General features: G+C 43.8%; 1 protein-coding gene across 2 annotated transcripts; it reads left to right on the top strand.

The window, feature by feature from the left end:
* Positions 1 to 687: 687 nt before the first annotated feature.
* Positions 688 to 24,798, top strand: epg5 (ectopic P-granules autophagy protein 5 homolog (C. elegans)). Of its 2 annotated transcripts, none has more exons than XM_085786962.1 (46): positions 688 to 824; positions 1,191 to 1,310; positions 1,771 to 2,442; positions 3,168 to 3,428; positions 3,530 to 3,728; positions 4,292 to 4,428; positions 4,523 to 4,630; positions 4,731 to 4,804; positions 4,923 to 5,031; positions 6,906 to 7,020; positions 7,101 to 7,251; positions 7,446 to 7,607; positions 7,697 to 7,854; positions 8,217 to 8,368; positions 8,484 to 8,624; positions 8,755 to 8,916; positions 9,830 to 9,952; positions 10,052 to 10,314; positions 10,401 to 10,541; positions 10,641 to 10,785; positions 11,432 to 11,629; positions 12,026 to 12,133; positions 12,228 to 12,350; positions 12,599 to 12,765; positions 13,337 to 13,573; positions 13,664 to 13,787; positions 13,890 to 14,034; positions 14,274 to 14,445; positions 14,559 to 14,721; positions 14,814 to 14,956; positions 15,050 to 15,206; positions 16,333 to 16,527; positions 16,621 to 16,834; positions 17,493 to 17,680; positions 17,802 to 18,009; positions 18,107 to 18,182; positions 18,604 to 18,707; positions 18,802 to 18,977; positions 19,691 to 19,915; positions 20,004 to 20,213; positions 21,051 to 21,195; positions 21,285 to 21,527; positions 21,915 to 22,128; positions 22,699 to 22,917; positions 23,025 to 23,139; positions 23,237 to 24,798. In XM_085786962.1, the coding sequence occupies exons 2-46, from the start codon at positions 1,257 to 1,259 to the stop codon at positions 23,417 to 23,419; spliced, it is 7,779 nt and encodes a 2,592-aa protein (XP_085643088.1). In that variant the 5' UTR covers positions 688 to 824; positions 1,191 to 1,256; the 3' UTR covers positions 23,420 to 24,798. The 2 variants fall into 2 exon arrangements, with proteins under 2 accessions (XP_085643088.1, XP_085643090.1); XM_085786964.1 differs by lacking the exon at positions 688 to 824 and adding an exon at positions 1,047 to 1,065.
* The last annotated feature ends 2,713 nt before the right edge of the window (positions 24,799 to 27,511 follow it).

The raw sequence follows: 27,511 nt of genomic DNA, 5'->3' as shown, positions 1-27,511 counted from the left end.
GAAGAGTGATTGTATTCTTCTGGATCCATCTGGACCACCATCTATTTATGAAGTCAGTATTATACAACTGCAGACTTACTTGATCATAGAACCTGTGATTTGTGAAAATGTAAAACTGACTAACTTTTGCTGATAACTCAAACACAACTAAGATTAATAATTGCATAGGCTAGCTAATGATTTATACTATGTAACCCTAAGTGTTTTTTTAAATTCATGACTGCATTCTTATTGACCTGAAAGTCACAGCCATATTTTATTCAGGCACAATGGTGTGAGAACAACAACAGAATAGGAAAGTGTTAGTTTACATGATGGTCATTGCCTTTCACATATTCAGGACTAATGTAGCTACTGTCATTTGTACTAGCTATTTTAAATTTTGAGTGCCCAGATTTCACTCACTAGTAGAACTCTTCCATGAGGACAAACCATTAAAAGAAGCAAATTACTAACAAGTTCAAATGAACAGTCAGATATCCTGCAGACCTTTTCCATAAGAAAATGGTCACAAAACAACATAGAGACCAAAAATAGTGGCCATAATGGCTAACAACTGATCTAATAAACATTAATTAATTTAAAAAAACAACCCAGTAATATCGCTGATGACGTATATACGTTATTCACCATTTGTTTATAAACATTGCGGTGTGCGTTTTGGCTCCGCCGGCTTTCCGTAGAGAGGTGGAGTAGTCACGTGGTCACGGATTGTGCTAGCGGAGTTCCTGGAAGAAACAAAACAAATGACAGCTGACCAGCTGACGGGGCCGCCGCCGCCTGTCACCCGCCGCCTCGATGTGTTGAAATCTTATTTTGACAATGTGAGCAACAATACGGGAAGCTCAGAACAGCTGGTGGATAGATTGGGAAGGAGGAAGAGAGCATAATAACACGTTAATAGCCAGGCGTTAGCTTAGCTTAGCCGTGGCAAAGCTGCTTCTGTTGTGGAGCTGCGACTGGTTTCGTTTTCCAGAAATAAATACTTTGGATAATGTGTTTGAGCTAAGATACGAGGTAGTTTCTGCCTTGTTGTCCTCCGACTTCTTCCGACGGTCAATACAAGTGTGTTTTGTTTACGGTTAATGACAGTGTTTATCTTGACAGCACAGCCAGCCTCGAGCTGCTTATCACAACAAGTCGCTCGCTCGCGTTTCCAGCTAATGGTGGTTGTTTGTTTGTGTGTCCAGCCTCAGTCTGCTGTGTGCCAGCATGATCTGAGTGGGGAGGAGAGCTGAGGTGAGCTGTCGCTAAAGATGGAGGCTGTGAGACCAAAGAAGACCAAGGCAAAAACCAGCGGAAAGTCTCAGGTGACCTAAACAAAAAGTCCTTTACAGCCTTTCTTCAAATTACTGTGCTCTTTTCTTTTGAGGTCTACTCCAACAAGCATTGTTTTGGTAGTGGACAGTGATCCTATTTACATCAGATTTACACACACACACACACACACACACACACACACACACACACACACACACACACACACACACACACACACACACACACACACTCAGGTATGGATTAATTTGACTATCCAATCCTACACATCTTTACACCTTTAAAAAATTGAGAGCAAACTGGAAGATTTGCAAAAACATGGGAAGTACACATACTGTAACAGCCCCAAGTAACTATTTTTTGCCACATTAACTGTGATCTTTGCTCTTCGGTTACACACAACACCGTTTTTCACACCACTACAGTGCAGGTTTAATCAAAAAGTGAATTACCGGTATTAATAATTTTCTATTCATTGCCTTATGTTTTCAGCTGGCCAGGAAGCAGAAACAGGCAGTGGAAGAAAAAAGAGCCTCAGCTTCCTCAGCACTTTGTGATGAGGCCTCCACCTCCGACTTTACTGACATCCCCCTCAGTCTGCCGTGTCAGGCGCCGGAGGAGGAGCAGCAGGACGTCGTCGTTCAGCCCCCTGACACCACAGCACAGGCGTCAGATCTGCTCTCTGAGAAACGGAGAATATCCTCGCCACAGACTTTGTCCACATCTGCAGTAACTAGGACTTCACAGTCAGCTCAGTCAGCAGAGACATCACAGGGCACAGAGCATCTGACAGAGTCACAAAAGGAGGAGGAGGAGGAGAATGACAGAGTGGCAGCTTGCGGGGCCGAGCTTATAGCCGCACCGCTCACCCCCGAGTTGGACAGAGACATACAATCATGGACTCAGCCCTGTGTTTCCACTCAGTTTGAGATCCCAAATGTCCCAAGTGCCCCAGCACTTTACCCATCCCTCCCCACACTGGAGGAGGGTCCTGTGATACAGCTCCATGAGCAGGCTGTGAAAAACAGTGCTAAAGGACCTGCAGTGTTGGCGCTTCCTGAGCAGGAATCTTCTCCTCCGAGTCTGCAGCCTCTGGAGTCTGGAGCTGAACTGTCCAGGAGCAAACTCTACCCAGAGTTACCCAAAACCGATCCAGAGAGTCAGGTACATTCATACACAAAGATAAAACAACAAGTTGAATATTGCATACTGTTGTGTTTTGTGACCTGAACTGTTTTAATAACAGTGTTTATAATACATATATAGCTGTTTAGAGTCGAACAACATATTATTGTAAAGTCATCACATCAGTGTCTTTACCATCAACCATCAACTTAAGACATAGTTACGTTTAATTTAATTCAGTTTATTTGATAGGGACAATGCAGGTTAACATAGTGACACTTTCACTCGTTACAAACAAGTCAATGTGACTGATGTTCTGCATACAGAGATTATAGCTAATGCTAGTTTCCAACTCCCGTCCCTAGTTAGTTTATAAAGTCAGCTAAAGGTAAATAATGTGTTTGCTGCAGATAGATGCATAATTGCAAAAAATCTTTTCACTCGGTCAGAAACAGACATTTTATACATAAAACATATTATTATCATGTGAGCCTGTAAATGTTGGTTATGGTTGTTTGAATCATGTTTTCTGTTTTTAATATGCATTTATTACACAGGTGTGGACGACAACTGTTGTCTTCACTGATTTGGTCCTGGTATCCACATTATCACTGATATTCTTTCTAAAATTATAATTTCACCTCCAACATTATATCAGTATCAGTCAGTATCAATATTGATTGATCCATGCATCGTATCCTTACATATGCACACACATCAGCGTGGGAGATAATCCTGCTCACCTCATGTCTTTGCTTCTGCAGCCGTTCTCCCTGGAGCAGCTGAGTGTCTGGGAGCCAGGCGGAGGTTTGCGAGCCTGGTTAGAAGGCGTTGAAGTGTGTGCAGCGCAGTTTTGTGCTCTGGCACGGCAGGAGAACCACGAACTGACTGAATTACTGCAAAATTACTGGCGCTGCCGCAGACAGCTGACCCAGTCGCACACGCAGCTACACACACAGTCGTCAGACTGCAAGAGCACACAGAATCGTCTCTGGAGCTTCAGAGATGAACAGCTTACTCTTCAGGTGTGTTTTTTTGGCTCAATAAAGATGGAGATATTCAATAAATAGGCTTTTAATCATCCTCTGCTGTTATAGCACTTTTAATATAAGTTTTTCTTCCCCAGGGTGTGTGTGCAGACCAGTCTAAGGTGTGTGGGTACCACCGCTTCCAGCAGGCAGATTTCAGTGAGAGTGTGCTGGCTGAGCTGAAGAGACTATTTGAAGCTCGCAGTGAGCTGCTCCATCAGAAGGTGGCGCTGCATGCGTACACTGCACTGCTGTCACGCCTACAGGTGGAATCATACTTGTATCATCTACTTAAAGGTAAGCTGCTCCAGACACTGTCCTGCTGATGTGAAGGGCATTCACCACCAGGGATGTCACAATTAGAGATTTTCTTGGTACGATTATTGTCAGAGAAATAATCACAGTATAACGATTATTATGCATTAATTAATTTCAAAACACTATGAATGTGTAAAATCAAATATAGCCAAAATATAATTACATTACTTATTATATACACAAAATATGTTAAGTATGTTAATATAGGATCAAATCCCCAAGGGGAAGTTGAAGTATGTCATTAATTGTCATCTATACCAAATGTTTAAGTTTATTTTAATCTTTTTTTTTTACTTATAAATGACACGCTAACATTTAAATTCCTACCAGTTCAATGTTACGTTTGGTACATTGACATTAACGTAATTTAACCCAGTTACTGTACATTTACCTTTACTTTGGTGTGACAGAGAGCAACAGTATTTAGGAATCTTCACAATGAATTAAATGTGTAGCGTTTAATACTGCGATTAATTGTGAAAACAAGTAATGGTGACATCCCTATACTCACCTCATTGGGTTTGTGCTGTTTCTGTTTCCAGAATGTTCCGGCAGCCAAACTCAGCCTTGTTCTCTGCAGCCCCTCAAAGAGGCCATAAGTGTCCTGTTCAGCTTCACACGCAGAGTCCTCGATGACACTCAGTTCCAGACGGACATCCATCACTGGCTGGAGAGACTGGTACATGCACCAACCACTTTAATTACTTGCATGTTCCTGTAGTTGTGGTATTTTGTTGCTGGGTGTCCTTACAAGGCTCTGGTCCACTCTCCAGGTGGCAGTCCTGCTGCATGTTGGAGGGTCGGGAGAGCACCTGTACCTGCTCTGCCATCTTCTCTGCTGTCCTGCTGGGGTTGGCAAGTGGTCTGCACCCTTTCTCCAGGTTCGTTAAGAAACACAGTCTTTTATTGTTTTGCTTTTTTATGGTTGTTTCATACTGTCCATGTTGGCTGTGATGCTGACTGGAGGTTTGTCTGCCTCAGATACAAGTTTGGGGAAACACCTATGGAATACAGCACTTTATGCAAGCTCTGGCCATCCTAATGTCACCTGCCAGGTAAAGTGCCCCCTTTAACAATGACTCTGTCTTACCCACTGATTTGGGTCCAGGTCCACTCAGTGGGCAGCATCCTCACATCTCTAAAACTTGTGGCTTCTTCTTTTTTTTGCCTCAGGCACCGTGCAGAGTTCCTGGGACACATGAAGCCATGTGAGAGTCAGAGCTCTGCATCCTCTGGACCTGAGTCTGGAAACTGGACCCTAGTCGATGAAGGTGGAGAGGAGGTGAGTGCAAAGAGTTAAGGTAAAATGCAGGGAGACTTCAGGCGTATGTATACAAGAGACAGAGGGAAATAAAAGCTGCTAGTAAAAAAAGACAAGGCAAGGAACCAACCATAGTGATAGTGTGAACATTGGGCCTCATTCACGAACCGTTCTTAAGAACAAATTTGTTCTTAAGTCCTACTTAAGAAGTTTTTACAAAGATTGTGGCATTCATGAATGTTTTCTTATCCAGAATTTGTTCTTAACTAAGAACAAAATCTACGAACAGTCAGGAGTAGACTTCTGCAAAAATAACCGATTATAGTGTTTTCTTTTGTTCTGCAGTTGTATGATATTATATGATTTGAATAAGAATTATTTTCTTATCTTTTATGATGTTTTTAATAATTATATATTAATAATAATAATTGACAAATCATTGCAGTTTCTTAAAAAAAAACATTATAGACACTTAATTCATATCAGTTTTTTTTTTTTAAGTGTTCACACTACACACAACTGTATTTTATTTTTTTAAATATATGATAATATGATGATATTTATGATGGCACACGTGAGAGTGTGGTCTCTCTGATAACAACCCGAAGAGCTGCATCCACTGCTGGCTACTAAATATAGCCTACATATAAATATAAATATAAATATAAATATAAATATAAATATAAATATAAAAATATAAACTAAATATAAGCCTTTTGTTTGTTTCTTAGTTTCATTCCTGCCACAGTAGCGCCACTTCACTACTTTAGTTCTTTTTATGTTTGGAGTCTGGTGCTCCCTCCCAGATTTTCATTTGAGCATTTCAACTTTCTTTCTCACTTCACCTTCTCTGCTCAGTGCCTGTGGGTGCTGTGTGCACACGGCCCTGCAGTCTCATGCCCTTTTACGGGCATTGATGGGGCGGTTACCTATGCTAATCCTATGTTAATTAGACTCACCTGGCACACGCCCTCAACTTACGAGGAGATGACATTCATCAATGTAGGAACACAGCTGCGAACAATTCTGAGGCTTACGAACGCGTTGATGAATCTGACGTAGGGTTTTCTTAAGGAACCTCTTAAGAACAACTTAAGAAAGAATCTAAGAAGGTTCTTAAGAAGATATTGGTGAAAGAGGCCCAATGTTATTTCCTGTTAAATCTTTCTTATGGCCTCCGTTCTGATCTGCTGACATTTAAAGAGGAACTATGCAAGTCTGGTTGCTTTTTCTCTGTTTTGGAAACCCTCCGCCTGGCCATGTGCATTTGTTTTTTAACAAAACCGGCGAAAAATCAATTCATGGAGCGGTGGATAATGATATAACATATATATACGGTGTTACGGCGTGTATATTTGTGTAGTCTTAACTGTCATAAACAAAAGATTGCGGGTTTTGGAGCGCGTTTGTGTCACGGTGTGCAGAGATGAGAGCTGGAACACCGGGGCGGCGGCCAACTACACTGATGTTGCAAAGTTGGTTTTCAGCCGTGAGATGCCAGGTGGAAGGCAGAGAGTCTCCATTCTCACTCGTAACAAGTTACAAGTCATGTAGTTAACTATCACAATTACTCTGGAGCTTTTTAATTGAGGTAAAAATGTAGCATAGCCACGGAAAAAATCCTGCTTAGATCCTCTTTAAAGCTACTGAAAAAGACGCCAAAATCAGCTTATAGATCAGCTTATTAGATATTAAATAGGCAATGCATGCGAGTGAGCTCATAGTCTGCTGTCACTGTAACACAGAAAATGTTCACAATCAAAAGAAATCTCAGTGTTGGTTCTTACTATATAATATTTATAGCTCTAAGGAAATAGGTTTAAGTAGTAACTTTGACTGATTCTTTCTAATCCATTACCCTGTGGCTGCGTTGCTCTGCTGACCTCTGTGTTCAGGATGAAGACCCAGAGAGCAGCTGGCTGCTGCTCTGTGAGGAGGACCTGATCTCCTTGCTGACCCAGTTCCCCTTTCAGCAGCTCTACTCACACATGCTGGGGATGAGCAAGCAGGGTGAGGGAGTCTGTCCTCCTTCTGTCTGTTGGTTCCTATCACTCAGTGAATGAGCTGACGGGTCACTCTTTGTTTCCCAGGTGTGTATGAGCCACAGGCCTGCTCCAGTCAGAAGATGATGCGTGTGTTTGCCTTTGCTTCGTCCCTCATCGAAATTCTTGCTCTTGGCCTACAAACCTACAACAGAGCACGATACAGACAGCTAGTCAAACGAATAGGACACATCATACGGTCAGTGTGAGAATTATAAAAGCAAAAAAAATATAAGTTTATACTTTCTTTTTGCCCAATTACAGCACAATTAAGATCAGAATGTGCACAATGTTAAATATCGACGATGTCTGTCTGTCTGTCTGTCTGTCTGTCTGTCTGTCTGTCTGTCTGTCTGTCTGTCTGTCTGTCTGTCTGTCTCTTCTTTCCCTCAGGATGACAGTGTGTTATGTCAGTGATCACTGGGCCCAGTATGTGAGTGTGACTGGTGCTGATGGATCCAGCTCTCTCTTACACTCTCTGTCTTTGGACAAGCTACAGCTGGAATACGATCACCTCTTCCTCAGAGCTGTTTTACATGTACTCAGAAACAAAAGGTGAGTGACTGGCCACACGTTTCTATCTCAACTGGAAATAATTAACTTCATAGGTTTACCTGTTCATTCCCTGTGGCCCCCTCTCACAGGCTGGGTATTTGGTTGTTCATGTCTGAGATGCCATATGGGACTCTGTCGAGCTCCATGCTGTGGAGGGTCCTTTATGTTATGCAGAGCGCAGAGACAGCAGGACTGGAGACGCTCAACGCTGGTAGTGACACACATTCCTGCATTCAAGCACTCAGAGGTACCAGTATGAATTACACCTGTGCAAGTATACACTTAACCTTAAAGGGATAGTTCAACATTTTGGCAGATTGGCCCATTGCCATAATCCCTATAGTCATAGCAGTAGGTTCGTTACCTTTAATTGTCGGTGCAAGCTATTCTTTAGAACGGTGGAGCAGAGCCGCGAGCTGCTCAGAGCTACGCTACGGAGGCTAATGGGATTCCTTGGTTTCCCTCATCAAACTCATCAAATACACAATCCAACAACTCCAAAATGCTCTGGTGGACAAGTTGTGACCTGCACATTCACCACGCTATGAGATAATAACGGAACGTTACGAGACAAAGTTGTTTAATATTTTACGACGATCTCTCCCACAGACCCAGAGCACCAAGTGAGATTTGAGCAATGGCTGTGCGAGGTGAACAGCTCTGATGGCATCTCCCTCCTCACTGCACTCGCACACATGGCCACGCCGACTCATCACTCTGATCCCAGCTTCATCACAACTATAACTCTGCTGATTTACCAGGTATGAGCACAATAGATAACATAGAAACTTGTATTGTTTTTACCCAGGGTTCATTGTGCAGCATCATTTGGTCCATACCATGTTCTTTGACATTTCTCTTCTTGCTTTGCTTCAGGTGTCGTATGTGAGTATGTCCACCAGAGAAATATACTCTAAGGTTGGGAGGGAGTTGCTGGCTGCCATAGCAACAGCCCATCCCCATGTTGTATCTGTGCTCCTGGAGAGACTGAGGGAAACCATACAGACCGTTGGAATGGTTGGTTTTGCTTTTCTATAACACTATTGTGGTTTCAATGCAAGAAGTCCTGCCTTCTGAATAAAATATGTAATTTGGCAGAAGTCAAACTCACAAGATTTTGTGTTTGTGTGTTTTCTGTGTGTGTTAGGTGGCTCTATACTTGTGTAAAGAGCTTCCTCTGAGTCTGTGGCAGCCGCGGCCCGAGGAAATCTGTGTGATCGGGGCCTGGCTGCTCCAGCATCCTCTGTCTGCTGTGGAGAACCGGCTGGCCTGCGTCATCCTGGAGGGTTTGAACTGGGGTTACACACAGGTAGTAGTAGTTGCATTAAAATGAATGTCAACTGCACATTTGTGAATTTGTTGTTGTTAAAGGGATACTTCACCCAAAATCGATAATTCACCAATTGTCTTCTCACCGTCATGCCAAGGAACGGTTTGGAGAACTTTCAGAGTTATCATCAAAACACTTTTGGAGTTCCAGGGGGGGTCCGGCTGGCAATGGATTTTCGTATAATGGCGGCGGATAGAGCTCAGTTTTGAATCGTCGTTGTAAACCATTGGATGTATGATGTAAACATGGGTTAGGGTTCTTCCATGTTTACATCATACTTCCCATGGTTTACAACAACGAAGGAACATCTCGCAGAAAATCTCGCGCTTGCGCACAAACATCAACAGAGCCACTGGGAGCTACTACTACAACAAGGCTAAAAACAGAGATCAAATTATTTTTTCCCAAACAACTTTTTCGTGTCACGACTTCAGGACACTTGGGTCAGTACGGACGAGCAGTATGGAGGTATTATATTAGGTAAGTATATTTTTTCGGCTTTTTGCCTTTATTTGATAGTGATGACAGTAGAGATAGACAGGAAATGGGGAGGCAGAGAGAGGGGGAATGACACGCAGGAAAGGTCTGCCCGACGCGGGATTCGAACCGGGGACGCCTGCGGCGAGGACTGTAGCCTCTACATGGGGCGGCCGCTCTACCCACTGCGCCACGCACCGCCCCAGGTATTTTGATGTTTCATAGTGTGTGTTTTGGACAATTCATTCCGCCACCATTATGTGAAACTCTGTTGCCAGCCGGACCTCCCCAGGAACTCCAAAAGCGTTTTGATAACTCCGAAAGTTCTCCGAACCCTTCCTTGGCAAGAGGGTGAGTAGAAAATTGGTGAATTATCCCTTTAAATGACTGAAATGTTTATTTCCTCTCCTGGCAGGATGGCTCCTTGGCCCTGTCTTCATCCCTCCACAGTGAAGTGGCTCTGCTGGTAGTTGAAGCCTATCAGAAGTACCTTACTGACAAACCGTACAGCGGCCTCATATCGGAGGGAATCAAACAGGTGGCGTTTCCGCCCGTTATCTGCACACATCAAGTCTGACCCGCTTCAGCTGCATTCAACAAAACAACTTTCTTTCTGTTTCTTGTTTCTTCTCCTCAGGTGTCTTACCTCGCCAGTGTCCTTCGCTTGGGCGTTTCTCCTGAAGCATCCTTTAGTCAATGGGCATGGCAACTGTTGCTAAGGCTGAAGCTCCATGGCAACGCTCAGAGCCCTAAAGGAGCCTGGTCTGTCCCTGCTCTGGCCTCCAACCCACCCCCAGAACTCACACACACCCCGAGCATGCACTCAGTGCTCAGGGCTGTAAAAGCCGGCATCCCAATCGGATGCTATCTGTCCATTTCCATGACAACAGTGGGACACAGGTTTGTGCCGACACATCTAAATAAATATTCCTGGATGATGTGCCTGCTGATGTTGAATTAAGTTAATCCCCTGTGTGTTTTTCTAGCCTGGAACACTTCTGCACCGATGGCGTTGGGATGTTGAAGTGTCTGATTCAGTCTCGCCACCTGAAAGCTGCCGTGCATCTGCTGGACAACATCCTGCCCCCAACCTACCCTCTGAGCTTCTACCTGCTCAACAACGCTCAGTAAGACATGCACATCCATGACACGCTGCTTATCAGAGAGTGGAGGAGAAGCACTTGCATTTATTGTTTTCTCTGTTGTCATCCTTCTATTAATGGCAGGTTTGTAAGTTGCATCCAGCTGTTCTTGCAGTACGACAGCGTGTGTCCTCAAGGTGTGACACAGCAGGTCACTCACCGCGTAGCACCGCTCCTCACAGGAACCACCTATGGAGACAATGTTAGACTGCTCAACAGTGTCATTCAGGTTTGTCACAAAGAGCTTTTATTATATTGATATATTTCAGGTCTTCAGCCATCGCAGAAAATGTTTAATATCTATAATGTTTAGTATGGAGCTAGAACAGTCTCATAATGAATAAAGTGCCTGCCTCTCAAGCGGAGCGAGTGTGTGCATGGGAAATATGTTTATGAATTTTATAATTGGAATGAAACATATTTGTGTGTGCATTGAAAATGTATTTAAATCCCCAAATACATTTGTGAATTTTCTTTTGTGCATTTATTCATTTCAGTGTGCATTTATTCATTATGAGACTGTTCTAGCTCCATAGTTTAGAGGAATGATTGAGCATAACTATAAGATTTTATAGGGTTTGGAAGAAATATTAGAACAAACTGCTAAATCTTAATTTACTTTAAAAAAGAAGGTAATGAAAGCCAGTAATATTAGAAAGTGGTCAAAAGAAAACTGAAAAATACCAATGGTTTATGCATGAAATAAACTACTAACATGATATATACATTTTCTCAAATAAATACTTTTCCAAGTAAAATAAAACACAAAATATCGATGAAGTTAGGGCTAATATAAATCAATACTATCCTTTAAAATGATTTCCTTCTCCAAATAAAAGATGCTGTGTGTGAATGTGTTTGTTTTTTTCTTCCAGAGTCACGTGGTGGAGAGTTCACAGGCCGGTCGTGTCGGGGCCGCAGCAGTGCTCGAGTTTTGGGTGGGAATTCTGACTCAGCAGAACCTGTGGTACAGAGACAAAACCGTCTTATTCCTCATGGATCAGATCTGCTGTGCTGCATTCACACACAACCAGGAGGAATGTGTGCAGAAACTCCTCTACCAACAGCATAAGGTGTTAACTCAGTGCTTTTAAGGGGTTTGCATAATTTAGTGGCTCTTGTGGGTTTCAGAGATCCAGATGTCTGATTTTAGAAATGTAAATTGCCTTCAGTATCATTATAAAGGTAAATATTACATTAACATTTAATGGGCGGCACTTTATAGAAAGAGGAAACTTTGGATTTAGTACAAGTCTTAGTGCTGTGGAAGCAGCATTTTATTCATGTACATTTATGAAACAGGTCTGCTTTCATCAATTATCCTTTAAGCTTGAATTAAGATGGGATCCTTGATTCACCAGCCACAGTTTTCCTTCACGACACCCTGAGGAAACCAGTGCATCACATAAAAAAGGAACAGCCACAGTGTTGCTAAATAATGTTTTCAATTTTTTCCATACCTCATGCAGAATGCCTTGGGTTACCATGGAGATCGGGGTCTGCTCTCCTCTCTGGTTGGATGGATTGCTGGAAATTGCACACCCTCCTTCATTGAGGGCCAATCCCTGAGTGCTGAGGTAAAGCTCCCCAGAGCACCGACAGTGTGCGCTAAGTACTAAGGCTCATATCAGAAGAAGCGGTTCTCAGACCTGGTGTTGTCTGTGTCTGTAGGTTTGGTTCGCCTGGCTGGTGCTGAATATGGAGGGTGTGTTCGAGGAAGACTCTCAGCTGAGACGCTGTGTTGAACATGAGCTCCTGGCAGAGCCAACCATCTCCCCTGAACAGGCCTTAAAGGTATACTGACAAATTGTTGATTATTGTTATCAAAAAAAAAAAGCATCAGTATGACTTTTCACAGTAAGTGCAGGGCAAACCGTTACACGCCTTCATGAACTGCACCTCACATCATCCGACCATACACTGCAGTTACAGAGTGCTTACAAAGCCGAAGAGCAGTAACACTGTAGTGAGTGAGTGTGGTAGTTTAGTCTAGTGTTGTTGTATGTGAGCTCATGTTAACAGTGTGCCTGTATCTGAGCCAGAAGGTGCACCAGAGGCTGAAGTTGCCAGTAGCTCCATCGCTACAGCGGCTGCAGGTGTATCGCTGGGCATGTCAGGCCTTGGCCACGCCCCCTGACCATCCACTCCTTCCTCTGGTCTGGCAAAAGTTCCTACAGCTCTACCTCAGACAGCCTGGGCCTGAGTATGGGTACGTTACACACACACACACAAACACATTCAGGGAATCCGCAGGGTCTTGAAAAGTATTAAAAGGTGATAAATCAATTTTGGGAAAATTAAGAACCTTAAAAAGTATTAAAAAGTCTTTTCACAACTTTATAAAGTCTTAAATTTTAAAGGTATTTTTTCTGAATTAGCTGTCCAAGAGTTTGAGTCCTAAAAAACATTGTGGAAGTGTGTGAATTTATTAGTTTTATTAAAAAACAAAGATGAACCGGTTCATGAAAAAGAAAAGAAGATTTTTGTTTTTGTTTTTTTGAGAGTGGAGCAATGTTTTTTTTGATAAACTTTGCCTTTTTGCCTATTTGGAATTCTGTTGTATCATAGTGGTCTATAGTCTTTATCACAAAAACTAAAACTGTTACGTTAAAAGTGTCACTGATGTAAATGGTTACAGTTTGAAGCGGTGGTGAGGTATTAAAAAATATTGAAATGGTCTTGAAAAAGTTTTGACATTACTGTCCCTAGGCAGAGAAACCAGGAAATAGACGGACTCCATGTGCAAATACCGTGTGTGTTTGTGTTGTGTCGTCCACCAGGCTGGCTGCAGGTGGATGTATCGGGCGGAGGTTCTTCCAGGGTTCGTCTCAGGCCACTTTGCTCAAAGATCTGAGACAGAGAATACAAGAAGTGTCGGACTTCCATCACGCCGCCAGCCAGGCCCTCAGGGTGCCGCCACCGAACACGCCGTCATCAGACAGCCAGGGCAACGAACCTGCCGACAATCCACGTCCATCTTACCTCACGTCTCCTCAGCTGCACACAGAGATGGTCAGGTAGGTCACCGAAACTCTTGTTCCGCAGATGGCACCGTGTCATAGCCGTAGCATGCTTGCTGACTCTCAAAGCTGATTGGTTGTTCACAGGTTGTTTGGTGTGTTTGCCTTGTGGTTGGATGACGAGACATTACAGAAGCAGGAAGTGTACCTTCCCTCTCTTCCCCCAGAATATGAACCACACAGACTTGCACAGGTCATGCAGCGGCATCAGGTGGGTGTGCCTTGGCATTTGCTTTTTCTGTGAGTTTTATATTTACAAATATTCGTCAAGTCCCTCTTACATATTAATTTATGTTGTTGTGTTATGCTGCAGGAACTGTGGCTGGAGTTCTTGGACCAGGAGCGTCTCCAGTATGATGAGAGTGAGGTTTTGTCTCTGTGGGAGAAGGTGCAGAGTGAGCCAACCTTCCTGCAGACCCAAAACCCTGGTTTCACCGACTACACCAGCCTCAACAATGGTACAGAGTTATGAATTGAATCAAAGCTATTACATAAAGGTTAACTTCAGCATGTATACAATGGTGAATCATAAATTTAAACTGTACATACAGTATATGCTGTTGCTAGGAGCATTAATGATGCTTCACCGACCAAAATAGTCAAGTGATTTTCCTCCCTATCATTTAATTCCCTTTGCATTAAGACTTGGACCTTTTGGTTAGTTTTTCTATAGTTTGATGTTGTCCTCTGTGTGCAGCCAGGGAGCGTATCATGTCCAACCTGCAGAAACATCCAGTTCCACGTCCAGCTCCTGAGCGGCAGCAGCTGAAGGTCCCGGTGGCCGAGGTTCCTGCCGCCTGCCTCACCGACTCTAAAGCTGCTGTTGAACTGCTGCAACAGGACCTTAGCATTCTGCAAGACCAGGCCAGGTACGTACAGATACACAGAAACACATTCACTTGTTTGTACGTGGACAATTACACACGTTAAAAGATGTGCAGAGCTGCAGACTGATTCTGATAGCACTTTGTCTCGGTGTCAGAATTGCAGTGGCACGTGAAGCCCAGCAGGTGGCGATGGAGCAGGAGCTGCTGGAGAGCCTTCCCCTGTTGTATAAGAACCGACCGGAGCAAGTCACCATGGCCCTGGAGTGTAAAGGAAAGGGAGGACAGCCGTGTCAAGGACCAGCAAACATCAGTGTCACAGTATGACCACTAAATCTGTATACATCACATTGTAAAACAGGTGAAGTCTTTTTCTGTGATTTATTAATTTATGTGTGTGTGTGATCTTGTAGTGTGAGCGTGTCCAGAGACAGGAGGCAGTGCAGACTCAGATAACCTCACTGCGCAGAGACATCAAGAAACTCCAAACGGACGCCATGGCTCCTCCACCCCAAGACCTGGCGCAGGCGGCCGTCCACACTGAGAACTTCATCACGTCAGTATAAACAAGTTCTGTTCTTCATCCATCATAATAACATAACAAACTGGTTTGTTTTTACTCATGAGTGGAGTTTGTTTATGTGTCCAGGGCTCTGGTGAATATGTACAAGGCACAGAAGTCTTCTGCAGTGCAGCACGTTGGTGTGTCGGCCTTTTACCAGATCGTCTCCTTTGTGTGTGAGGACACACTGCGACATCCCCCGACACGCCAGTACCTGTCCTCATGTGTGGAGATACTGGGACAGGTGTGTGTCCAGATATATTTTACCCTTTGTATGATTTTTCCTTTAGAAAACCCAAAGTTAAACTGTCTCAGCTTGAACCATAAAACATTTAAAGGGATAGTTCAACATTTTGGCAAATTGGCCCATTGCCCATAATCCCTATAGTCATAGCAGGAGGTTGTTACCTTTAATTGTCGGGGCAAGCTATTTTTAGAACGGCGGAGCGGAGCCGCGAGCTGCTCAGAGCTACGCTACGGAGGCTAATGGGATTTCTTGGTTTCCCTCATCAAACTCATCAAATAAACAATCCAACAACTCCAAAACGCTGTCGTGGACAAGTTGTGACCTGCATAGGGAAACCAAGAAATCCTATTAGCCTCCGTAGCGTAGCTCTGAGCAGCTCGCGGCTCTGAGCAGCTCGCGGCTCTTCTCTGCCGTTCTAAAAATAGCTTGCACTGACAATTAAAGGTAACAAACCTACTGCTATGACTATAGGGATTATGGGCAATGGCCCAATTTGCCAAAATGTTGAACTATCCCTTTAAGTATCCATGGGCAAGATGGTTTCTGTACCATACTGTTGATGGAGCCTCTGTCATTGAGGTTTCATAACAAGAGTGTTGAGTATTTGAATTACTTCAGTTTTGTGGAAACTCCTGACTCCTGACTCTAGACTGAACTGGTTATTTATTTACGTAAGTTAGTTGTTGTTTTTTAATGTATCTCAGTATCTTTAAATGCATTAAATTAAATGTAAGGAAATATTTTAGGATCTTTGTATAGGAAACCTGGGCACTTTAAAATGTTTCACTGTATTTTGTATTTGTAAATGACTTTGTACACCTTTTTCAAATGCATTGTACTTGACTTGGTCATTTTAAATGTGGAAGTGGTGAGTCTGTAATTGCCTCTGTGCTGTCCACTGTTTATTCATGTCGTTTTATGTATCAGGTTTTCTTCTGGATTTTAGATCGTGGTCTGTGTCTGTTGTATGTTACATGTTGGGACTGCAGATGGAAATTAGCAGCAAGCTAAATCTGGCGCAACCATCGCCTCATTTCTTAATGTCATTGCACACTGTTCTTTAAATAAACTAAAAAAAAAAGCACAGTACATTTTTTACAGATGAAGTTGTATTTGTCTTCAGGTGTTTATCCTCAACAACCCAGAGGAGTGCGGCCGTGTCCTGAAGACCATCCTGGAGCAGCGGCGTCTTTGCCCTCTCATCTCTCCGTTCTTCACCCCTAACGCGGCGCCCAGCGAGCTCGTCTTCCTCTACCAGGACGTAGTGACTTCCCTCCACCTCGACAGTGCTGACGTCGTCTTCATGCTGCTCACTAAGGTTAGTCCAGAAACGCGACACATTGAAGAAGTAGTAGACAACAGAGCGAATCCGCCACAGTCCAGTCACAGCTCTGCGTCTTCCTCCCTGCAGTTTGACTTGTCCCAGTGGCTGAATGAAACCCATCCTGTGTTTTCGGAGAGAACGCGTTTGCTGGAGTTGGTCCACGGAGCTCTGTGTGTCTGTGGCCGAGACCCAGAGCCTGAACTTCTCACGCCTTTTCACTTGTTCACCAAACACTGGACGTGGATTTTACGGCACCATTTCCCTGACCACTACAGTGACTGCCTGCGTCTGCTTATGACCAGTAAGTTTGTGTGTGTGTGTGTGTGTGTGTGTGTGTACAGACTATTCAACTGAATTTAATGATCTAAATAATTATTAACTCAGAGAGCCACAAAGTGAATCATTATTTACTCAATAAAATCATCAAATATTAATTTTTTGAATCTCACTTGCACAACAGTTGAGAGGACATCACATAATGAAAGGGTAGACCACATCAGACATTCACACAAGTACTGAATCAATTGAGAATGGCCTTGTCACATTGAACAGCATCTTTTCATTGTCTGTTGCGTTACACTTTACCTGTAAGTGCACTTAAGAGCCGAGCCTGCTTTGAAAAGTCTACTTCATCCTCATTCAAGTGACTCAATGAAAGCACATTCATTGCCCTGAAAGACTACCTCCCACTCATCTTCCCACCAACAAAAGATTAAATGAATTAATGAATGCCATTAAAGCTGAGTCATTTCTTCAACCTACAGAATCACATCTGAGTCTACAGGGTGTTTTATCAGGACACTGTTTGGGTGTCTTTGATGTAGCGCTGTGAGAGGAGTTGGTACCAAATAGAGCCACAGATGCCAAGCCAGTTTAAAAGCAAATACTGTGTTTTATATTAGGAATATGCAGCAGTGTATTTGTTCACCAAACTAAGGCTTTTTTTTTATCCTCACCAGGTTCATCAAACCAGTTACTGAGTCCAGAGTGCTGGAAGGTGACTTTGCGAGTGCTGGGCTGTTTACCTCCTTCACGCAGCATCAAGGGCAAAGCTGAACAAGCCCTGACTACCACTGACACCCCGGGTCGAGCCGCTGGGCCCCAGTCCTCCTCCTACAGATCCCCTGTCAGCCTTTCACCTCAGCAGGTCACTCATGTTAATGTTGTCGGTATTAGATTCAGACCCTCTTCGTGGCTAAAAGCTAATATTTAAATTTTAATGAACCATTAATCCACTGATCCTGTGTTGTTTCCTTGGTTGCTAACAGGTGGATGAGACGGTCGATTGGTTGAGCGATTACTTCCTGCGGAGTCGGGTCAGTAAGCCAGACCTCCGCAGCTTCGGCCTCTACTCTGCCTGGACTCCCTACATCAGCGAGGTTGTTTCCTTCTGGGACCATTTGATCAGTTGTCTGATCAGTGTGCAGCTCAGCAGCTGTGCCAGGGAGTCAGTGGGCAGCAGCAAAATAATGAAAGGTAACCACCAGGTGTCTGATGGCATCAAGACATACGCATATTACCTTTTTATGTTGCCTGTGGTTTTGAAGGAGAAATGTCTCTTGTGCTCTCACAGCTCTGCAGGACCTGCACAGTAAGACAGCAAAGTTATTTAAGCCTTGGATCTTTCCTGTGGACACTGATGATGGAGGGTAAGCACTGCACATCCACTGCTCTCAAACACTTTAGACACTGGAGCGCTGTTGTGTTGTCAGTGCAGCAGGTGTGAAACAGATGTGAGTTAAAAGAGACTCTAGAGAATGTAGCAGATACAAAATAGTCATAGTCCGCAAAATAGATTTTCTTTTCCAGATGTTTTCCTTATGGTGTTGTAGAAGTTGTATTACATAACTGACCTGGCAGTGAGAGATTCATTTATCTCTCACAAATAATACCTTACTCAAACATGACACTGCTCAGAGAGGAAGGAGTGGATAAGATGTTTACTTTTGAGAGTGACTTATACATCAGCTATGCCAAAATCTCAGTTAGCCAGAGGGTTAAAGCGTGAATCTCCTGCTTGACACAAAGTGAAAAAAACAGTAGGTCAGAATCAATGTCTCTTTTTCTCAGTAACCTCAAGTGTTACCCGTGGCTGGAGACGGATGCAAACGCGGCAGCATCTCTTGTCGGACTCTACGCTCAACTCACCGACATGCTGCATCACAAATTCAGAGGTGCGTCCTCAGCTGTGCTGTGTTTACTATGAGTGAGTGTTTGAGTTGTTCATTGCCTGCACTGTGGAAGTTATTTCTAACATGTGCGTTGCAGATCGACTGCTCCCAGGCCAGAGAGGGGCTCTGTGGTTGTGTATGATGCAGTACTGTGAGAGCTGCACCTCACCTCGTACGCCCGAGTACCTCCTCTACCTGTACCACACACACCTGCGCAGCCTGCCCTGGAGACACCTGCACCCCGACACGCAGCTCATGCAGCAGCTTTTCAATGTAAGTCACTCTACCCCCCCGACTCCTGACCCCTGCCCCCTGCCCCCTGCCCCCCCTCCCTCCGGTCCAGCCGTACATGACACAGCGGAGCTTGTTAACTTGAGACCCTGGTCCTCGGCCTCAGGTCCTATTATTAGCCTCACTTCACATAATTACAGTCTCAACACCCTGTTCCTGGAAACAAGCTCCTGACTGTCCAGCCGACATGGTTCTACAGAAACTGTGACACACATTTAAAAAAAATTGTGTTATAAAATAAAAGTCAAATCATAAAGACTTTTATAGTAGTTGTAAATTATTTTCTGTGAATGGTAAAACATGTAGATGCGATTTTTATTATGCAAATGAAATATCATCAGTTTTGTATTTTGTATAAGGTTTCTTTTTTGACCCCTTAAACACTTTTTGCCACTTATCCACTGTATCTGGAACCATTTATGCATTTGCAAGTTTCTCTTTCAGCAACAGTAAAATACATCTCATATCCTGTGTTTCTTATTTGAGATATTTCTCGTCTGATTTATATAGAGTTATTCTGATTACTTTCAAGAACTGCATTATCAAATAAGGGATAAAGTTTGCATTAAGTAGCAGTCAATCATATAATGGTTAATTAGTTCAGAGTACAGTCAGTTGAGACTCAAGAGGTTTGATTAGTTTGTATCTGTAGTTATTTAGGTTTTGTTTGTTTCCTTGTCTTGCTGTGTTGACAGGTGGAGCGGGGAAGTCCCAAGAGCTGCTTCCTGTTTATGGGAGAAGTGTTATGTGAAGTTAACTGGGTCAGCGTCCTGAGTGACCACTTACAGACCCCTCCAGCATCTTCAGCATATCCAGCTTTACCTGATGCGGGTACTCAGAAGGAGTCACACACCATGTTGGTCTATCTGCTGTACATGCTGGTTTTTCTGGCGAAGGAGGAACAGCTCCTGAGTCAACAGGTGAGTCTGAAACTGTTAAGTTTCGCATGAGGAACCGACCTCCTTCCTTCCCCTCTCTCATTCATTTCCACCCCTCCTCTACCTGCAGGACTCCCCTCTGCTCAGTCTGTTGGTCCAGTCCACCTCTCTGCCCTGGCATCAACTGGACCTGTCCTCATACCAAGGCATTCTGGGATATGTCGGTACCCACTACCCTCCCTCTTTGCTGCTCAGCACTGATTCTGCTCCTCAGCTGCTGCTGAAGTCACTTCGTAGCGCTGCTGGGCTCCACCCCCGCCCTAATGAAGCGCCACACAGGGTGAGACACCGCTGTGCTGTTTGTTTTGCAAATCACAGACTTATACATGCATCATAAACCTCTGAAGGTTCACCTAGTCTCAGTCTCCATTCTGCCCTCCACATTTAAGTCCACCTATCTAGGTCTTCAAGTCCTGAGTTTCACCACAGAACTTCACCATTAGTGATGTAATACTGAGAGGATGAATGTAGTGTTAGGTGAATAAATTAAAAGCTTATTCACTAGATACACCTGAGATTTCATGGGAGTCCAACTATAGGAAAAAAGTAGGTATTCAATATAATTGTCACTGAAAATCCACAGGAACCCTAATGTATAATATATTCATATATCTGCGGTAATCACCATTAAATTTAGACTTAAACAATTCAGTTTCCTTTGCCAGCTCTGTATCAGAGTCAGCCAAATCACATAAATGTAACGCTTAAGCATTTCTAAATGTTCCAAGTCGACAGACTTTGGCAAAAGCTATTCAATACACTTCCAAGTTACAGGATCACTCTGAAATCCATCCATATGTTTTCTTCAACTTTGCCAACTTCAGTCTTATGTACTATTAATGAAAATATGCTCAAAAAATGTGGAAATTAGATGAGACTCAGCATAAAACACAAAACTAGTAAATATAAGATGGAATCAATGTATGGTATTTATTTGCAGAAGTGACAAGTGTCAGATTTCACCAAACAGTACAGTAATATGGAATATCCCTCAAAGTGATAATAAGATGCTGTAAATGGAAGATTATTGTACATGTACTAATGCATCTGTTTTTCCACGGCATTAACCCACACATGAAAAAACAACCTCTAATCTCGGGTACTGTCCATCCGTCAGGAGGAGACGCTGAAGGCTGCAGCGTACGTGTGCTGGTGCGTGCAGTCGCTGGTGACTCTGGAGCAAGGAGGCAGCATCAGCCTGAACAGCCTGGAGGCTCAGCTGGAGACGCTACTGGAGAGCATCGTCACATTCAGCCCACCAGGTGAGAGACCCTCACCCTCAGTAACATTATCACCCATCACACGTCATCAATACGTACCATTCATCCACTTTTCCACTTTTCCTCTGCAGAGACGGGATTGGAGCAGAGGCACATGGCGTTCTGCGGCCTCTTCAGCGACGCTCTGGCTTTGCTGAACGGAGTCGGTGTCTCAACAGGCGAAGCCCTCGCTGCTCATGTCATTACCTGGCTGGACAGGAAGGGGAGGGGCTTTCCTATTCTGCCTCTTCTCACGGCTTGTACCAGATGTCTCGCATCAGTGCGGCACATGACACGCATCATGGAGGCGTGCATCACAGCGTACTTCAATCACTGTAAGCAAAGTCACAGTTTTTTTGTTAGGTTTTTTTTTTTTTTTAGCTCCCACACATTATTTAATTAAGGATTAGTTTTGATTGTAGAGATGTCAGCTTATACAGTGTTCCAGTAATTGGAAAGTGCTTAAAGAATTTCCTGTGGCAGAGATCTCTGTACCCAGACACATGCTAGCAAACTGTATATAAACTACTGGTGTTTAACATAATATAGATATTTAAGGCTTTGGGTTTATTTCTGTACTGCCAGTATTCTCCACATACATGTTTTCAGTTGATATACCGGTAGTATGTTTAATGTCTCTATTAAGTGTAGCTTAGGGTTAGTTAAATGTGATATCAAGGTTTCTCCTCCCAAACTCTTTGTTTTTCATTCTCCCTCTTCAGCTGAGGAGGAGTCTGTGGGTTGGGGTCCGGTGTTGGCGTCGCTGCAGGTGCCTGAGCTGACAGTGGATGACTTCCTCTCTGAGAGCCAATCAGGAGGCAGCTTCCTGACGCTCTACGCCTTCATCCTGCAGCGCCTCAACACCGAATACACAGCAGCCAATGAGAGAAGGACCCTGGCTCTCATTAACACATGGACCAATCAGGTTTTCCCCAGGTTTGGCCCCCTTCATTATATCATCTCACATGGATTTGTACATTTCTACTGAAATAGTTGCTAACCAAAGCACCACTCTGTCTAGTTCCCTACAACCTGGGTGTCAGACATGTTTTCCACAATACACAGTTAACTTAAATCTAGAGCCTGTTCAGGGAACCTTAAATCGTCTGGCTCTTTGGCCCCCTGGTTGTTTTTGGCCACTAAGGTGTGTGTGTGCATGGGGGGCCGTTCAGATGCAGCGTCTTTTGCACGAACAAATCCATTAGTTTCAATGTAGACACACGTATATTAAAATGTGTTTGATGATCTTAAACATTTAAATGTGACAGAGATGCAAAAACATAAGAGTGCAGGAAGGGGGGAAATACTGACAGTGCAGTTATCAAGATGTGCTTCCCCTGTTGCACAGGCCTTTGTCACCTTGGTCTCAAAAAATAACCCCTGCTCTCCCTCAGTTTAACTAGACAGTGTCAAGTCAAATAACTCCAAAGAAATGTAATTCACACATCAACCTTTAAAGCTGTGTCAACCAGTTTATGTGCTGTGATGTGTGTTTTTTCTGTCCAGTGGTCCAGGTGATGAAGCCAAGCTATTTCTTTGGTGGCACAAAGCATTGAACCTGTCAGCGGAGCAGCTGCAGCCACAGGCGGGCCAGACTGAAGTGTCAGGAGTCATCTTGGGTCTGTTGAGGTTGCAAACCAGGCTGCTTCAGCTGGGGGAAGAAAGACTGAACTCTGGGCTGCTGGGAGCTATCGGCCTGGGGAGGAGGTCTCCTGTTTCTAATAGGTACGCTGCTTACATGCATTTACATTCAAATGAAAACACCTATAGTGTAATATTGATTTGCCACTGTTAATGAACCAGCTGCTAATGTCTATCTACTGTCCATGTAGGTTCAGGGTGGTGGTGCGCAGTCTGGCAGCTTTCCTGTCAATCCAGGTACAATCAGAGACTGAGGTCCGACTCCAACCCACCAGTGACTTGCAGCTCTCTGCGAAAGCACAGCAAGTATGTAACAACAAGTGTAAATACAGTGTTTTCATTTTATACTCTACAATTTTCTTCTTAAAATAACCTCTGTTTCTGTTTTTTTCTGTGAATGCAGACAGTGGGGATGCTGGAGGCCATGCCCAGCAATAAGCAGTACGCCGAGTTAGAGGACTCTGTGAACAAGGCCATCCAGTTCATCCGATACCCAGGACACTGTCTCAAAGACGCTCCCCGACTTCTGGCTCTGCTATCCAACCTCCTGTACCCCGACCTCAGATACCTGCACATTATCCGTTAATATTGACTCGTGCTCGAGACTGATTCAAAACTATGTCGCCCTTCTGTGGCCATGACAGTGATAGTGACTTGTTCTGTCTGTTTTGTGCAGACAAACTCTTGCTGGAGTACAAAGTTTCCAAGTAAAGGCACTGGTGGGTGCCGAATCGTTTTTTGCTATATATCACTTTTCGACTGATAATGTACAAGGAAGGATCATTCAAGCAGTCAGGAATATCCAAAATGTTATGTGCTAAACACTGTCTTGCACTTTTCTTTGAACGCTCATGTTTATGCCTTGTTGCTTTTTATATAACTGGCCTGTTGGATTTCAACACCATTTGTTCTCCTCTTGATTTGGGAGAATGTTACATATTTATTGAAGCACAATCTATGAATCAGAATTCATCTCCAGGCTTTAGGTCTCACTCTCTCACCTGCATGTGGTATCTTGCAGGGTAAAGTTGAAGGGTCCACAAATTATCAGCAGGAAGCTGAAGGACAGATCTAATAGGCTTACGACTTAGTAGTACCTTCTTAAAATGGGGAAGGGGACATAGCAGGAAAGCTGATCACAGGTTCAATGCCTGATAACAACTCTTGAGATTTGCTGTTGATGCTAGCATCGAGCTAAGAGCTGCCGTCTGAAATGTTTCAGCCTTCGGTACTATACACATACAGATGGATGAATACAGAGGCTGCCTGAGCGAAGTGGTCATCTTTAGTAACAGAACATTGTCCAGTATTATGTTCATGTCCACGCAAAAGTGCTTTGCTTGTTTTTGCCAAAGAGATGTTATTTTTATCTGCTCAGTCACTTAAACCTCTTGACCGTGTTCTCTGGTTGTTTCATCTGTGTCTCCTAGGTACAAAAACAGCAGTTTGAAAAAGCACACGCACTAGAGGATACACCAAATACCACTTACAATGTGCCACACCACTTGGCTTCCTTATAAAGTAGTATGTCCTCTCTAATACAAATTGCTAATGCCACTGGTATGACTGAAAGAGCAGGGATGTAATGTTGTTGAAGCTTAACTGGACTCGCATACAGATGTTGGGGCATTTGAGGATAAAGCCAGACTGTAGATCAGATTTATCAGACCTTCAGACTGTTTTGTGTATACAGAAGAGGTTTCACATTTTAATTATCTACATCAGTTTACCTCCTGTGTTGCTCTGTGCCATCAGAATAATAATTGTGCTGCACTTCTGCAGCCTGAAGCTCACCTTATTGCCTGTGTTATGTGGTGACTGTTAATGTCAAATGCGTTTCTTTTTTATGAGTCAGTGATGAGGAATGGGTCTGTGGGGGGAGCTACAGAGAGAGGCTTCACGGAGGAGGTGTGGTTCTGTCTAATAAAGCATCGCACTGTCTCACAGCTGAGATTTATCCGTTCAGCTCTGTGATCTGGGACCGTATGTAATACATGGAGGCTCTGGGTAGATCACATGGAGAGACACCTGAGTGGGACACCAGGGCGTAAGCAACAAGTGGGGGAGTCGGTCAGGGTCTGGACAGCAAGTCGGGGAACGCAGCCTAGTCTACAATAAGCCTGAAATCTGCATTTTTGTGAATAAGGTTGCAGATGGTCATATTGAAATTAAAGCTTGCTTGTAAGACGCCTGGTCAACATTTTTCATATTAAGTAAATTTTGCTCCAATTCATTAAGTCAGTTTAGCCAAATTAGTTCAAGGCAAATTATAACACGTCATGTACTTGGCCATATATTCTTCATAGCTGAATGAACTAATATTCTAAGGCTTTAGAAATATGTCAGTGATTGTATGACAAGTATCTCTTGCTAAATACGATTTTTTTTAAAAAGTATTTTCTTAACATACATAAATGCAAAACTGCAACATGTGTATGCTTTTGTCAAGATGGCAGCGTGATAATAATGGTAAGTGAAATGAATGTTAAGTGAAAATGTTTCTCAGTGTTGCATTGTGAAGGCCCATTCCTCATAGGCTCATGATTTTGATGATTTTTAACCTGTAAAATAACATCATATGATTTAAAAGTTAATGTTGTCAATCAACCAGTCGAACTGACATGAACATGGAGTCAGACAGCGGTCATGTTGTTTGGTCACAGGTGTACGTACTGTACTAAACTTAGAGTTTTGATTGCAGGCCATTTCTCATCTGAACTCTTAGATGGAGTGGGCAAAGTGACATTTACAGAGTATGACAAGCTTCCGCTGTGAGTAATATGATTGACATAAACATCCTCTTGTTCTGTGTGAAAGTAGACAACCCATGTTCGCAACAGTAAGGAGCTGTTTTCTAAAACTGTCTAAGAGGAGGGCTTTAAATTGAGGTGTTTGTGTCTCTCTCGCTCTCTCTCTTCTCTCTCTGTGTCTGTGTGTGTCTGTGTCTTTGTGCACAGGCATCCAAGCATCCTCATTTGACACCACCACGTCCTGTCTGAGAGAAAACCTCTTCTCAGGCAACGGTGGTCTGGTCTCTATGGTTACAGGAAGGGTATAAGTGAGAGAGGGGGAGGAGAGGACTGGGTGTTCTGAGGCTGTGAGATGGAGAGAAAAGGAGGTGTGTGTGTGTGTGGAGGGGGGGGTTGCTTATACATTCGTCGCTGCCTCCTCCTCCTCTTCACACTTAAAAACAGCCTCCGACTGTCGTCTCTCGCCTCGGTCGACCCTCCGTCCTCCCGTCTCTCGGCTCAGGTGGCGTCGGACTCGGTGCTGAAGTCACTGATGTTTGTGTGACAGGCCGCCCTCGGGCATGAGCATCCTATCTCCTCCTTAGTTCATCCCATCCTCACACATGCAAACACGTGCTTCAGAGTATACCCAGTGCTGAGACGGAGCATTCCTGGCAGACACATCGCTGTCTGGCAGATTCCCGCGTCACCATGGAAACCCAGCATCAGGTCAGGAATAGTTGCTCCTAGACGGTTTTCAGTGCACACTCAGCATCAGCATCAGTCATCGCTGACAATTTAGGATGCACAGATGAAACAAACACTGTTCCAGCAAAGAGATTGTAGCTTCTCTCTGAAACCTGAACCGTTATGCAAGAACTTGTGACGGTGAGGAGGGAGAGCGGTTCGCTGTGTGACCTGTGTGCTCACTTGGCTCACGTGCAGATGCAGATTTCAGATTTAATTTTATCTGGATGTTAGCGCCAGTGCATTGTAGTCGATCTCAACTCGTTCCAGTGTCCATCACACAGGCCAGGAGTGGAGGGGTCTGAATGAATAACACCCCACTGGTGGTGACCAGCTGCTCTTCTGGGACAGCTGCACCGACCCCGAGACCCTCCCTGCTGCCAAAACACACACACACACACACACACACACACACACACACACACACACACACACACACACATACATACTCACACTGAGTTGGACATAGGAATGTTTCTCACCCAGCTCCTCCTCTGCATGCTTGCATTGTTTTGAATGTTTTAGGACATTCATGTCTGTGGGAGCAGGTGTGTATTTGCATGTGTCAGACAGACTCCTCCACTTTTTTTTTTCTTTTAACACCTCCTTGCCAATCCAGTGGGGAGCGATGATGACTCAAGCTTAAATGAGACTTCATTTCTCTCTCTTTCTCTCTTGCGTTGACCCGGCAGTGAGTGTACTTTCCTTTCCACTTAACGCTAAAAGTCATCAGTAATGACTCAGACCTCCACCGCTGTCATGCTGTAACATGGGTAGGCTGCTTGTTGATTTGCTCTGGACAGAGAACAGCAGTGAAGTCAGGGAGGAATGTCCGGCCTTCAGGATGTAATGTGTGTCTTCTCAAGTCTGTTGCATGAGCCAAATCTCCCCCACAGTGATGGATGTTTTTTTTTTTCTTCTTTTATTAACAACTTCATGGTGGCTGTGGGGCTGATGATTTTGGGGTCCAAAGTCAAAGTGGGAAAAACCATGTCATCTGGTCTGGAATTTAGGATTATTAGTTGAGGACAGGGCCGTTGCTAGGAATTCTGGGCCCCCTGAAAGAATAGAAGCGGGCCCCTGACTTTTCCACTTTTTTTCTTAGACTACGTATGTATTATCATTTTTTATTTAGCCTACTTTGTTTTGATGCTAATGCAGATTACTATGAGTATTAGTCAAGGTTTTATGCAGAATAATTC

The sequence above is a fragment of the Trachurus japonicus genome, chromosome 9, assembly GCF_045865225.1.
Source record: "Trachurus japonicus isolate A0001 chromosome 9, Traja_1.0".
NCBI classification, from domain to species: Eukaryota; Metazoa; Chordata; class Actinopteri; order Carangiformes; family Carangidae; genus Trachurus; species Trachurus japonicus.
The sequence above is the reverse complement of the archived record's forward strand: the minus strand, read 5'-3'. Positions and strand labels throughout refer to the sequence as shown.